General features: G+C 37.2%; 1 protein-coding gene across 2 annotated transcripts in view; it reads right to left on the bottom strand.

Moving 5' to 3' along the window:
- The window catches only part of TIC40 (hydroxyproline-rich glycoprotein family protein), a 285,802-nt gene that overhangs the window by 152,432 nt on the left and 117,971 nt on the right, over positions 1–15,399 (bottom strand). For both annotated transcript variants that reach the window (XM_089416433.1, XM_089416432.1), the window contains exon 11: positions 2,980–3,074. In XM_089416433.1, the coding sequence (XP_089272559.1) occupies positions 2,980–3,074 (95 nt within the window). The remainder of the gene's footprint in view (positions 1–2,979; positions 3,075–15,399) is intronic.

Genomic DNA, 15,399 nt, shown 5'->3' with positions numbered 1-15,399 from the left:
GGGAAACGCACCCCCTTGCGTCTCCCCGAGTCTCCCCAAAAGGGGGACATGGGGAAACGCACCCCTGAGAGCTAAGTTACCGGATCCGGCCCTCTGGGGTACAGGATCCACGGATCTGATCCGGATTCGGATCCGGATCCGCGTAAATACGCCCAAGAACCGGGAACATGTGCGCATACATCGCATATATCCGCGTCATTCGAATCCGCGTAAAATGTGCGCATACATCTAAGCCAGTTTCAGAAGCCATCGGGCGGTTTTCAGAAGCCATCGGGCGGTTTTCCCAAAAAACTCCAGCAGTTTCAGAAGCCATCGGGCGGTTTTCCCAAAAAATGCTGGCTATCATAAGAGAGCCTTCAATGTATTGGCCTTTGACGATTTGTAGATCAAAAATGTAAAAACTATGATTGACGGAACTACAGTCGCATAGAGACGCCACTGCAAACTTCGGTAGGTTATGCCCTCGAAAGACACGATGGTAATTCAGTCAACAAGCTTTTAACTTTTTCATTTTTACCCCTTTTTTTTAATTTGAATTCATATGGTTTTATAATTTTCTTTTAATTCATATGGTTTTATAATTTTCTTTGAGATACATATTCTTTTATACATATTAAAAACAATAATATATTCATAATAACGAATTATATATTAAATTTTATTTGAATATATTTTCTCATTAAAATTGTTTTATAAATAATTTATTTTCTTTATTTATATATATTAAAAAATATCATATTAATATGCATATTAAGTTCAATTAAATTTTATGTTAAATATAAATTACAAATTTAATAATTATAATTATATATATATTTGAATTTAATGGCTCTTGTATGGTGTGTGGGCATAAACTAATGATGGTGTTTTATGAATGCAAACTTAAAAAACAACAATTTGTTAATTTGAAGAGATAATTAAAGATGAACTTGAATATATGGTAAAAGCACAAAATGAATGACAATGATTTAGCTTTAATATATATATATAAATGGATGATTTTGTGTCTATTATTAATTTTATTATATTTTTAATATTATTATATTTTTTGTACTTGCCGTATCCTTGCCGTATCCGGATCCTGGATTTTCAAAAAACTAGCGAATCCGGATCCGGATCCGTATCCGTATCCGAATCCTGGTAACTTAGCCTGAGAGTCTCCTTGGGGGGTGGGTGGGGGGGGGGACGCCCTGAAGTACCCCTTTCGGGGAGTCGAGCCTCCCACCCTGGGTAAACGCACCCCCTTGCGTCTCCCCGAGTCTCCCCAAAAGGGGGACGTGGGGAAACGCACCCCCGAGAGTCTCCCCATCCCGGGTGCATGGGGTGCACGCACCCCACCCTGGGGGACGCGTCCCCGTGGAACACTGGAAAAAATAGATGCACACATAATAAAAATGACACCAATATTTTTGGACTAATAGTCCTCGGAAAAACCCCGAAGGGAAATCCATTGCAACAGATGAGGGTTTATTTTTATTATTCAAAAGCAAAAATCTGAGTACGATATTTGGATGCCAAACTGGCAATCCCCGAGCAAATAATCTCAAGAAAATATTTAGGACAAAATTTCTCCCTTCTACAAAATCAATGAGCCTCCCTCTGGCACTCGCACTGCCAAACTGGTTGCTCACACACCTGGCCTGCGCAGCTTGTACTGCCTCTGGAACTACTCCAAAACTGGTTGTCTAGCCTTCTCCTGCCACTGCAAAAATTCGCACTGCCTTCCAAAATGTGTCTTTAGCCTCCAACAATTGATTTGAACCTCTCCTAGCTAACTCGCACCACCGAGATGGCTTTCTCTGCAGAATACTTTGGCCTTCCTTCTGCTGGCTCTCCGGCATTAGGAAAATCCTCTTGCCTCTCTGTTGTTTCTCCCTCAATCGCTGATGCTCTCCTTCTCTGGCTCAAACTTTTCTTCCTGCTGAATCACTGCATTGGATATCTCGATCTAACTAAGGAACTCGCTCTCCCTCTTGCTCGATTGTCATCTCCTCATCCCATGAAGCTGCTCTTATAATCTCTCGTTGGATCACCAACAGCCATGATTAAATCGTTTTCAACAGCTAAGATCATCTCAGACTCGATCCATGCGAGTCTCTAGAGCTTTCTTGATCTTTCTCAATTAATTGATGTTAATTAATCAATTTTCCTAAGTTAGACTTAAGCATTTTTTAATTATTGATCAATTAACTCAATTGAATGGTCTCTATGTGTTTTCTTCCAAAACCTTTTCTGGGTTTTGCAGATCTTGTGTTCCTTAGCCTCTCTGACACAATCGAGACTAGAACACATGCCCGATGCTACAAAAACTAACATTTCTAGGTGTTTTTACTTCAGCTAGAGACATTTAAAAATATTCTTTTATCAGGCCTATACTCTACCATGCTTATCAGTCCTCTTATGCAGAGTATTCACTGTGTCTTTTATTGCTGGCTGAGTGTGAAGATTTATCATTAGTGGCTGAGCATACATGTATATCTCCTGGTCATCGTATTACAGAAGTTGTGGCTGCTGAAGTATAGTGATGTGGGCCTGTATACATCTTATTCATGGGCTGCTCAATGAGACCAGGTTCCTCTGATCTTTGTACTGTGTAATCTTTCAATTGTTCAGTCAAAGAATGATTATGCCTCTTATGTTATCTATGTGTCAAATGATTGATTTAACACTAGCATCATTCTGTTGTTGAAAGGGTGCTAGAGAGCCCTTTTTTTGTATTTGTCAGCTGTTGAGCTATTATTTGATCATTTGTTTTTCAATATTCATATGCTTTTAAATACCAAATATCAAAAGACATCTACAGCAGTATACTGTTAATTGCGTTTAATGAAAATCTTCACTGAAAACTCCTCAAAACTCAGAAAACACAGTGATATTTCGGGGTGGTTCTAAGCGGGAATCTTACAGAAAATATTATATAAAATACCATAGCATGATTTACTAAGTCTAAATAATGAAAGTCACTGATTGATAACATACCAAATTGTTGCTTAACCTCTTGACTGCTAAGGTCAAAATTTTTCAATGATTCCATCATTCGGTTGTCCCATGCAGCATCTCCACTCATGCCATTTCTGTGTAACAGGAAAAAAAAAACGCAATACAAAGTATTAAGGAATCCTCATACTTAATGAAAGTTTCAGAACAATCAACTTAAAATTTGAACTCAATAATTTCTAGAGAAGAAAATATAACAGCATATCTCACAACTATTTACAATCATAATATAAAAGAAACCACTGACAGCAAAAACAGTAACATGATAAAACAGGCAGCATTGTCAGCAACAAGCTTCATCAAATAAAGTCATATGAATCCTAAGTTGCACGCCAGATTATATTTGATGTGAATAGAGGAACACACAATAGAATTTAAATGAAAATGTAGCTTAGGGAGCTAGAGTTTCAAAAAGCATATATATAAATAATATAATTATCCTAAAGACTAAAAGAGTAAAGTGGAGGTTGAGGAGATGAAAATGAAATTGCAAAACTGGTTTTGATTGTAGGTATGCTTAGAAGCTATTACGGATCAGTATAGATTGCAGTGGGGGTTTCTTAAAGGATATTAAATGGTAGGAGCACAGAAATGACTGCAAGTGGAGCCTAATGCTGGATGCCTTGGGCTCTATATGGCCTCTTAAGTCCAAAAACAATATGACAAGCTACTAGCCTACCACATGTCATTGATGAAAATGAACACTCTTCAAATTCATCACCACTACTAGGAATGGGATCATTATCAGGAGCTACAAAAACATCCTCTGCCTCAAAATCATAGAATCCTCAGGGACATCTGCAACCTTAATGGTAGTAGTAGTATTAGCAGAAACACAAGTTGGTTGACCTAGGTGAGACTCCTCTACCCATTCTAAAATTGGATCAATATCATCCAACACAATGAGATCTTCATCCGGTATTTTCTTACGCAATTGGTGGCATCTTAATTGGATGTTGTAGTGCATGAAGACAAGATCATTTAATTCCTTTTTTTTTCTGAACGGCTTCTCTTCTTCGTGTGAACCCACTCAAGAACAAACCAATTGCGCTCACGCCTAGAGGCATTGCAAGTTTGTCTTAGGATTCTAACTGCAAACTTTTGCAATTGAATACATTGGCTACCAAATGACTCCCACCAATGTGCTACAAAGACGAAGTAAGTTCAACAAATTAGATTCTGAGTTTGGCTAAAATATCAAGTATTTACTTTGAAATTTAAACGATTGAACTTTAAAAAACTTTGGGATTGCTTGCCTAGATGGTCCACGTTGCTTTTTGCCAAAGGTACCCATCGTCTTAGTGAAAGTAGTTATGTGGACCATTGTCATACCTATCGTCTTAGTGAAGGCTGCTAACTTGGAAATGCAAAGAATAAAAGAGGGTAAGTGCAAACATTGTGGCAAAAAATGGGATTCTAAACATAAATGTGTTAAAGGAAAAGAGACCAAGAACCTGTATACATGTGAAGCAACCAATGATTCAGATAGTGAAGAATCAGACGTAGAAGACGTTGAAGATTCTCTGCAATTTTCTCCAGAATCAGACTGAGAATATTCCTGAAGTGTCATTATCAGCCATGACAGGGATATCTCAGCCCCAGACATTAAAGTTAAAAACATATATCAAAAAGAAGAATGTAATGGTTCTGATAGATATCGGCAGCACTCACAACTCTTTGGACGCAAACATTATGAAAAGGCTCAACAACATCACATATCCAATGCCCAATATGAAAGTGATGGTAGTTGATGGAAAGAAAATCGAAAAAGTAGGGAAACGTTATGAGGTCAAATTGTGGATTCAGGACTACAATCTAGAATCCCCATTCTACATTGTACCACTAAGAGGAGTGGATGTGGACATCGGTATCCAATGGCTACAGACCCTAGGCACTTACTCTGCCAACCATCAAAAGCAATTTATAAAGTTTAGATGGGAGGGGCAGAAAAAAAAGTTATATGGTTTTCAACCCCCTCAAAATCAAATTGTATCATCTTACCAGATGATGAAGCTGATCCGAAAAGGAGCACCAGTGTATGTAGTGTAGTGTCATCAAATGGAAAAATTGGTTAGCAAAGAACTACCAACTGAAGTTCAAGAACTAATTCAAAAACACAAAAAGCTGTTCCAAAATCTTCCTATGAAGATGTCTCCTGAAAGAGAAATCGAGCACATAATCAAAATCAAATCAGGTCAAACCCTGTCAACATCAAGCTATATAGATACCCACATCATCAAAAAACTAAAATCGAAAGATCAGTGCAGGATCTTTTGAAGTGTGGAATCACCACAAAAAGTAGAAGCCCTTACGTTGCTCCAGTGGTTCTAGTCCGAAAGAAGGATGGATCATTTAGACTATGTGTAGATTACCGAGGGTTGAACAAGATAATGATTAAGAACAAGTTTTCGATCCCTTTTATAGACGAAATGCTAGATGAATTTCATGGAGCTAGGTACTTTTCAAAATTGGACTTGAGATCTAGATACTACCAAATCAGAATAAGGTTAGAGGGCATAGCAAAGACTGTCTTTCGAACACATGAAGGTCATTACGAGTTTAAGGTAATGCCTTTTGGGTTAACCAATGCTCAACAACCTTCCAGGCTACCATGAATGAGGTATTTCATCCATATCTAAGGAAATTTGTGTTAGTGTTCTTTGATGACATTCTAATCTATAGTAAAATGTGGAAGGAGCATCTACAACATCTGGAGAAAGTCCTCACTATATTAGAAGAACATCAGTTTTATGCAAAGATGTCCAAATGCACCTTTGGGAAGGAAGAAGTAGAGTACCTTGGACACATAATATCCAAGGAAGGAGTAAAAGTAGATCCTAATAAGATCAAAGCTATAAAAGAATGGCCCAAACCAACTAACATCACCAAATTAAGAGGATTCTTAGGATTAACTGGATACTATCGAAGGTTTATTCAAAACTATGCTCATGTAACCACACCCTTAACAAACCTTCTAAAGAAGAACTCATTTCGATGGGATGATGAGGCAGAAAAGTGTTTTGAAAAGCTAAAGGAAATTATGTCTAATGCACCTGTATTAGCAACTCCAGACTTTTCAAAGCCATTTGTAATTGAATGTGACGCTTCAGGTTTTGGAATTGGGGCAGTGTTGATGCCGGATGGTCTTCCAATCGTGTTTGAAAGTAGGAAGCTCAACAAGCGAGAATGTCTCAAGTCTACTTACAACAAGGAAATGCTCACCATTATGCATGCATTAGCCAAGTGGAGGCAATATCTCTTGGGAAGTAAGTTCTTAATACGAACAGACCATAATAGTCTTCAGCACCTCCTCCAGCAGAAAACACTTTTTATAGAACAACAAAAATGGATCGAAAAAATTTCCACCTTTGACATGGATATATTACATAAGAAAGGGAAAGACAACATAGTAGCAGATTCTCTGTCTAGAAAAGACGAAGAATCGTCATTACTTGCAATTTCGGTTGTAGTTCCAGAATGGCTTAATGAAATTCGAAGTGAGTATGGAAAAGACCCAGAAACAAGTGCTATAATCAATAACCCTCCTCAGAATTCAAAATTTGAATGGAAAAACGACATTCTGTGGTACAAGGGAAGAATTTACCTGAGCCAAAATTCCAAATTTAAAACCAAAGTTCTCAAGGAGTCCCATGATTCACTATCAGCAGGACATGTAGGTTTCTTTAAAACCTACTATAATGCACGCCAATCATTTTTTTGGAAAGGAATGAATAATGAAATTCAAAGATATGTAGCAGAGTGTGATCAATGCCAGAGAAATAAGAATGAGAACATTATGACACCCGGTCTGCTCCATCCCTTAAATATTCCAAACCAAAAGTGGGAAGAAATATCAATGGATTTTATCAAAGGGTTACCCATGTCTAATGGAAAAGACAAAATTCTTGTAGTAGTCGACAGACTCACCAAGTATGCACACTTCATAGGAATGAAGAAATCAAACTCAGCAAAACAAATCGTTGAGATATTTTGCAAGAATGTCTACAAACTACATGGGTTTCCCAAAGTCATTGTTAGCGATAGAGACACCAAATTCAAAGGAAATTTCGGAATTTTTCAAACATATAGGAACTTACCTCAACATTCGTTCAACATACCATCCTCAAACAGATGATCAAACAGAAGTTGTCAATAAATGCTTAGAAGCCTACCTATGTTGTTATGCAACGGACAAACAAAATAAGTGAGCTCAATGGCTACATCTCATCGAATGGTGGTACAATTCCACTTACCACACTTCAGTGAAAATGGTTCCATTTCAATCTTTGTATGGTTATGAACCTCCTAAATGGAAGGACCTTGCCATTATCGAGACAAAACTTCCAACAGTTAAAGATCAGTTAGAAGAAACCCAAAAAGTTTTCCAAGCACTAAAGGAAAATCTAAATATTGCAAGAAATCGTATGAAGCAACAAGCTGACCAAAACAAAACAGAAAGAGAATTTGAAGTTGGGGAATGCGTTGGGGAATGTGTTGGAAAATGTAACTATGTTCGGTCTTCATTAATGTACTTGAGTCATCATGTAATGTACTTATCAAAAGAATAAAGAAAAGAATTTTTATTATTATTATTGTGACTTATTAAAGCATGGGTTTCATGCTTGGGTCACCTTGCTTTAGGTCAAAGTCCCCATTGAGGACTTCTAGGATTTATTCTGAGTCAACAGGGTCATTGTACTTTTAAAAAGACCCTTCTTGGGCTCTTGAATCATGTAAAAAGGTTAAGCATTGAGTCAAATATGATTTATGTATCCTCCACACCATGTCAGCCTAGAAGAAGATCAAGTCAGCCTAAGGACCCAATTCGACCTCACATGGAGCCTATAAATATAAGCTCATCGAATTCATTTGGAGCATCATTCTCTCACACAAGTTTGATTTCTATTGTAGCTGGGAAAAAGTGTGAAATTCTCTAGTAGTTGGGCAAGGTGCGAAGTCTGTTGTCGGGAAGCCGAAGCGAATGCGAGTTTGGGGAAGTCTAAGAAGAAAGGAAAAATTGAAATTTTGGTGCCTCTCACTTCCTATTTTGTGGTCTAGATTGGGAGATTGAAGTCTCCTAAGTTTCGTTGTTTCCAGAAGCTGTCTATTGCCGGAAGTTGTTGTCTAGTCGAAGCTGCTGGAAGGGATCGAAGATCTGGAAGGCTAACTTGGTGTTGAGGGAAGCAATGTCACATGGTTTGGGTTCGGCAATGATTAGGTTTGATTTGAGTTCGAATTTTATGATGAGGTTCACCATTAGGTTTATATATATATATATACATAATGAATTATAGGATAAAATAGTAAAAAATCAACATCATTAAACATCAAAAATGTTATCATGGGCATGGAAACTATAAAGATAAATTACAAGCTTAAGTTGTGACATGAGTTTATGAGTTTTGATCTATGTACTTGGTCAATGGATATGAGGTTCGATGAGGTTCAACGAACCTCAATTTTTTTTGATGGTTCGACAAAATTCGAACCTCAAGGTTAAAGTTCGACGAACCTTGTGACATTGGAGGGAAGGTCTGGTCTTTGTCTAGGGTGAAGAGTCTCAAAGAATACTATTGAAGGAAGAATTTCTTGACTGGGTTTTTCCCTGACATAGTGCCTACATCTGGTGTCTATTGTTTTACATTTTGCTGCTTTGGTAATTGCTTGATGAACTAAAAGAAAGAAGATATAAAGAATCGTAATAACAAGAAACATCACAAGTAATTATCAAGAATAAGAAAATCTTTCTTCCTTTCTGATTTTCTAACATCGTTTTGGAGCTTTGGTGAAGAAGGAAGAAAAAGGCAATCTCAAGCACTTGATCAAGGAACCATTCAAAGGGACTATCTCAGGGAAGGAGTCTACTATATTCAAGGAAGATGTCTAACACAATCAAGGAAGAGAACAAACTTGAAGGGGCCTCTAACTACAAGTCCTAGAAGAAGAGGATTGACCTAATCCTTGAAAAGAACAAGCTATTGGACTTAATCAAAAAAAAATTAAAGAAGCCTACGGAGGATTCCAGTGATGCTGATGAAGTGAAATACGGGGAACTAGAATTCATGGCCATGACTCTAATGGTAGAAGGAATAAAGGACAGCCTGGTCCCATTCATAGCTAACATTGATCATGCTCAGGAAATGTATGAATCCTTGTCGAAGTTATTTACGATTAAGAACATTGGTCAAGTAGCAAGTTTGAAGAATGAGCTAAGGACCACAAAGATGACTAAAGAAGACATTGTGGCATACTTCTTTGTGAACATAGCTGGAATCAAGGATGATCTCTTGGCGATTGATGAAATTGTTCCAGACAAAGAACTCGTGATCACTGCTCTATTATTGCCATCCTCTTGGTGTGCATTTGCTGCAGGTCTTAACAATTGGAAGGAACCTCCCACTTTTGAAGAACTATGGACTGCCTGCAATGAGGAAGAATTAAGGATATCATTAGTTTTTAATCCTGAAGGAGTATCAAATGTCGACATTGCTCAACATTAAGGAAAGAAATCGAAAGGACCAAGGAAGAAAGTTGACATGTCCAAGATAGAATGCTATCAATGCCATAAGAAGGGTCACTACAAGAGTGATTGTCCCGACAATCCAAAGAATAAGAAGAGAGATAGAGATCATGCTAACTTTGCTGAGGAAGGAGACTCAAAGAAAGCCAAGCCCGAAGAATCTGACATTAGGGACTTGCACTACTAAGTCCTTTGCTTGTAGCTTTAGATATCTTGTTTTATTTGTTTTAGAATTTATAAGTTTTTAACATATTTTTTGGAAAAGATATTTTTATTATTTTTATAAGTTTGTAGGTATCCCTCAAGCTTTGGAGGGGGGGCCCAACAACTTCCTAAGATAAGTAACTCATTTCCTTGCAGTTTTGGGTTCATGTATTCATTTAGGTTTGATTATATTAAATACTAATCACCATTCTCCCTCTATTGTCTTGATTAGTAAAAACATATGCAAGGAGTATGAAAGACGACCTGTCAAGACAAAGTTGGTCAAGGAACAAAGGTATGCTTTAAATACATTGATTTATTTATATTGAAAGGATTATTCATTTGATAATCTATTACTAACATTGTTATGTCTAGCTATATTGGATCATAGTGATTCTTGTTTTGGGTGATTCATCACTTGATAAATCTACCCTCCCCACTCATATTCTTAATTGATTGTGTATAACCCTAGACAGATTCTGGAAAACCCTAACCTAAGGGTATGATAATGTGAATGTCTGAAACCCTAAGTTGCTTAGGGCTATTATGAAATGTTGTTTGAAGTCCTTATTGATGATGTAAGGTTTGGGATTTTGGTATAATCAAGAAAACCTAACTTGTTACGATTGAATGATAAGGTCTAAAATCCTGAATCTTTGAAGTTTTGGTAATATTGGGTTTTCTATGTTTCTACATTGAAACTCTAGCTCATTAGGGTTTGGTGGAATGTGTAAGCAAGACCCTTATAATGTCTTAGAAATGATTTCCTTGGTAGAGGTGTGTTTGTCTGATCAAACCCCGGTCTAATCAAGTTTGTATGTCTAACTCTTATTTGATATTTTTGTGAAGTTGGGTTTGAGTAACACATGATATGAAATGTGTTTGCATGATGAAATCTAGCCATATATAGATATGTCCTTTTGGTTGAAACTATAGCTTGGTCTAGGTCAGATGTATTAATATTGTTGGACATATGATATGCTTATGAATTCCTAGATATGTGTGTTGACCTGGTTATTGATGGTCATAAGTTTTAGGATTTAATGGAATTCCTTGTTTGAGATTCTAGGATGATGATATTTGGCAATCTAGGGTTTACAGCTAAATCCTAGTAGTAGTTATATGTGTGATATAACAATCTAAGATCTATTTATTTAATGATTGTTGAGATTGTGAAAATGGAATTCTAGGGTTTTGGAGTTGAACCTTAGTAGAAGTAAAAATCTCTGATGTATGATGACAATATGATAATTTGAGATTTGTGTAAGATTGTTGAAATCTGAGTTTTGGTTGGGATTGATGGTTGATCAGGAATCTAGGGTTTGCAGCTAACCCTAGTGAGAGTTGGTCATGTTAATGACTACGTTGTGATTGACTTTGATTGATTCTTTTGTATGAAATCTAGGATTTGTATGAAACCCTAGTGAGAAGTCTAACATATGAATTTTGAAAGGTTGTTAGATGCTTTATATTTGTTTGAATTGTTTCTAGGGTTTGCTATATGTTGAAGTAAGGTATGTCATACCTTGGGAAGAAATATTGAAACCCTAGATAAAATGAAAGTTGTTGTGAAACAGTCTAGGGTTTATGACAAAGTCCCTAGCAAGATGTTGAAGGGTATATGTCTCTTGTTTGTAATTAAGTTTGGGTATCTGATATGTATAAAGTTGAAATGCTTTCGTGATTCTGATATGGCTAACTTCATGCTTCTATAGATTTGGCTATACTTGCTATCTAAGTTGTGCAAGTACATAATCTTCAACTTGGTGAAGATGTTCGATGTAACAAGCATGATAAGGGTGATAATAACTCTCATGAAAAGATTGGAAGCCAGGAAAGATTCTCCGATGACGAAAAGAAGAAGTTGATCTCCCTGGGGAAGCATGAATAAGAGAGATTTCCCTAAGATTAAGAGGGAGTCTGGATGAAGAGATGCTTCTTGGTTGAGTGGGAGGGCATAGCTTGGTTTTGATTACTGAATTTCGAAGGATATGTCGCTGCATGAAAAGTAGGAAAGGAAAGTATATAATTGAGGAATCTTTTGTCTAAGATTCGATTAATAGTCCTACTAAGTTGAGGAGCAACATCATGTGAAAGTATATTATTAAATGGGATTGTGTTTGCATAGGTAAATCTCATGGAAGTTTTGATAACATGTTGGTTACCAATCAGTTTGATTGGGAGAGATTGGTCATCCTTGATCTGCTGGATCAAGGGGTGTTGAGGCTTTGTGAGTGAAGCATTGCCTGGGAAGAAATTTGGTTGGCACTTTTTGTTGATGTCTGGGTCCGGAAGTTGGGAAGGTGTTGGTCATTCAGCTTTGACACATACTTGGATGTATGGGTTGATGATTAGCAAGTAAGCCTGGTGGTACCTAAAGGGGCTGAAAGCTTGAATCCAGATTATTCCCACATGGATAGATTGCCCTGGTCAAGAATCTAGTTCGTGGCATTGTGGTGCCTAAATTGTTGAGAGACCACATGGATAGATTGCCCTGGTCAGGAATCTAGTCAATGGCATTATGATGCCTAGATTGTTGAAAGACCACTTGGAAAGATTGCCCTGGTCAAGAATCTAGTCCATGGAATAGCGGTGCCTAAAGTTCTTCATGGTTCATGTAGTTTGAGATCTTCCATTATACTTGTACATCATGAATACCTCCCTAATTAAGAGGGAGTGTTGGAAAATGTAACTATGTTTGGTCTTCATAAATGTACTTGAGTCATCATGTAATGTACTTATCAAAAGAATAAAGAAAATTATTATTATTATTAATGTGACTTACTAAAGCATGGGTTTCATGCTTGGGTCACCTTGTTTTAGGTCAAAGTCCCCATCGAGGACTCCTAGGATTTATTCTGAGTCAATAGAGTCATTGTACTTTTAAAGAGACCCTTCTTGGGCTTTTGAATCATGTAAAAATGTTAAATATTGAGTCAAATACGATTTATGTATCCTCCACACCATGTCGGCCTAGAAGAAGATAAAGTCGGCCTAAGGACGCTATTCGACCTCACATGGAGCCTATAAATACAATCTCATTGAATTAATTTGGAGCATCATTCTCTCACACAAGTTCGATTTCTATTGTAGTTGGGAAAAAGTGTGAAATTCTCTTGTAGCTGGGAAAAGGTGCGAAGCTTGTTGCCAAGAAGGTGAAGTGAATGCAAGTTTGGGGAAGTCTAAGGAGAAAGGAAATATCAAGATTTTGGTGCCTCTCTCTCTCTGTTTTGTGGTTTGGATTGGGAGATCGCAATCTCCAAAGTTTCGTTGTTGTCAGAAGCTATTGTCTAGTCGCAGTTGTTGGAAGGGGTCGCAAATCTGGAAGGCAAACTTGGTGTGGAGGGAAGGTCTGGTCTTTGTCTAGGGTGAAGAGTCTCAAAGAATACTATTGAAAGGAAGAATTTCTTAACTAGGTTTTCCCCTCAAGAGGGGTTTTGCCCTGGCATAGTGCCTACATCTGGTGTTTATTGTTTTATGTGTTGTTGCTTTGGTAATTGCTTGATGAACTAAAAGAAAGAAGATATAAAGAATCGCAATAACAAGAAACATCACAAGTAATTATCAAGAATAAGAAAATATTTCTTCCTTTGTGATTTTCTAACAGAATGGGTATTTGTTAAACTTCGGCCTTACAAGCAATCATTGTTAAAGCAGAAGGGAAAAAACAAATTTGCACCAAAGTTTTATGGACCGTACCAGATTAACAAAAAGATCAGCGAAGTAGCATACAGCTCAAGCCTTCTTGATAAAAGTCGTGTTCACTATGTGTTCCATGTATCTTGCCTTAAGAAGGCACTTGGAAGACTCCAAGTGACATACATAACACTTCTGACATTAGATGATGAAGGGAAGATCATTTTAGAACTAGAAGGACTCATCATCGTTAGGAAAAAAGAGTTGTGATCACGAGTAATCGAAGAATACCTGATCAAGTGGAAGGACCCACCAGAAAAAGAAGCTTCATGGGAGATCGAAGCATTCCATCAACAACATCCTTCATTACCTATGCTTTGAGGACAAGACATTCTTTTGAGAGGAAAGCAATGTTATGTATTAATTTATTTAATTTAATTTCAAAAATAAGGGGCACGATCAAAGATCATGCCCCCTCATGTAATGGCTCCTGGGTTGTATTTAAGTCAGGGCCTTCCACCACTATAATCATCATTCAAGTCATATATATATCTTTTCTTGTCAATTGCTAAGCATTTACTGTCCAAAATCATTGATCTCTTGATGTATTTCCAATTGCTTAGACTCATCAACGACCATGTAGTCCTAGCACTTTTACAACCCATCCTTGACCTCCTTAGACTAGTATTTTCCCAATCAAGCTTTGTAATGATACCTTGGGTTCAAAAAATACCCAACTACATGTATAGGGCAATGGAGTTGATTGCTCCTTCTTTTATCAATGATCTCCCAAATAGGTCTATTCTTACCTACTCTGACCTTACATGCTATCTTTATTGACTCTTTCACTAGATCCATTCCCTCATAGATGCAACCCATGGCCAATTTTGCACTTACACAAACCACAACACCTTAATAAGGTACTTGCCAATTTTCACAATCTCTAAAACTTTTTTCAAAAACTTTCCTTTTAGTGTCTCTTTTCTTGTCAATTGCTAAGCATTTACACTCCAAAAGCATTGATCTCTTGATGTATTTCCAATTGCTTAGACTCATCAATGACCATGCAGTCCTAGCACTTTTACAGCCCATCCTTGACCTCCTTAGACTAGTAATTTCCCAACCAAGCTTTGTAATGATACCTTGGGTTCAAAAAATACCCAACTACATGTATAGGGCAGTGGAGTTGATTGCTCCTTCTTTTATCAATGATCTCCCAAACAGGACTATTCTTACCTACTCCAACATTACATGCTATCTTTATTGGCTCTTTCACTAGATCCATTGCCTTATAGATGCAACCCATGGCCAATTTTGCACTTCCACAAACCACAACACCTTAATAAGGTACTTGCCAATTTTCACAATCTCTAAAACTTTTTACAAAAACTTTCCTTTTAGTGTCTTTTCCATCTTGTTTGTGAACCCAAGGAGAAACATTCCATTCATCGCTGGAAAACATTTTCTTCAAATTATGTTCTTGAGAAAGCAAACATTGCAACATCAGGGGGTGAGTTGCAAATCTTATGATGGCAAACCTAACAAGCTCCTTGCCCTCAATTTCTTTCCTAAGGAAATTAACTGTGAAAATTCCTAAACTGGAATCTTATTGCAGCAACTGGTATTATTTCTTCCAATTGATAAATTAATTATTCAGTTTATTGCTACGGCAACATCGAAATAAACACACTGCAACCTTCACAAATAAAACTGCAAAAAATAAATAGCGTTGGAACTGAGAAAATACTAGCACATACATATAAAAATTAACATAGTTTTTTTGGATAAAAGTCCCCAGAAAAACCCAATGCAGGAAAAAAGGTGCAGCATCTGAGTGTTTTTATTATTATGTAGCAGTGAGAAATTCTTAGTACAATCTCGATGCTGAAATCTAGCAATCCTACAGAGAAAAGTACTGGCAAAAATCTAGTGAGGAATTTTCCTCACCCCATATGCAAATCTGGCACTAAAGACTGGCCTCTAAAACCCTCTACACCCTACCCTGCATCACCCTCTACATAGGCTTTGCGCAGGCACAAAAT

Source organism: Pinus tabuliformis, chromosome 3_2 (genome assembly GCF_031772625.1).
Source record: "Pinus tabuliformis cultivar Carrire ecotype Pingquan chromosome 3_2, CPIR1, whole genome shotgun sequence".
NCBI classification, from domain to species: domain Eukaryota; kingdom Viridiplantae; phylum Streptophyta; class Pinopsida; order Pinales; family Pinaceae; genus Pinus; species Pinus tabuliformis.
The sequence above is the reverse complement of the archived record's forward strand: the minus strand, read 5'-3'. Positions and strand labels throughout refer to the sequence as shown.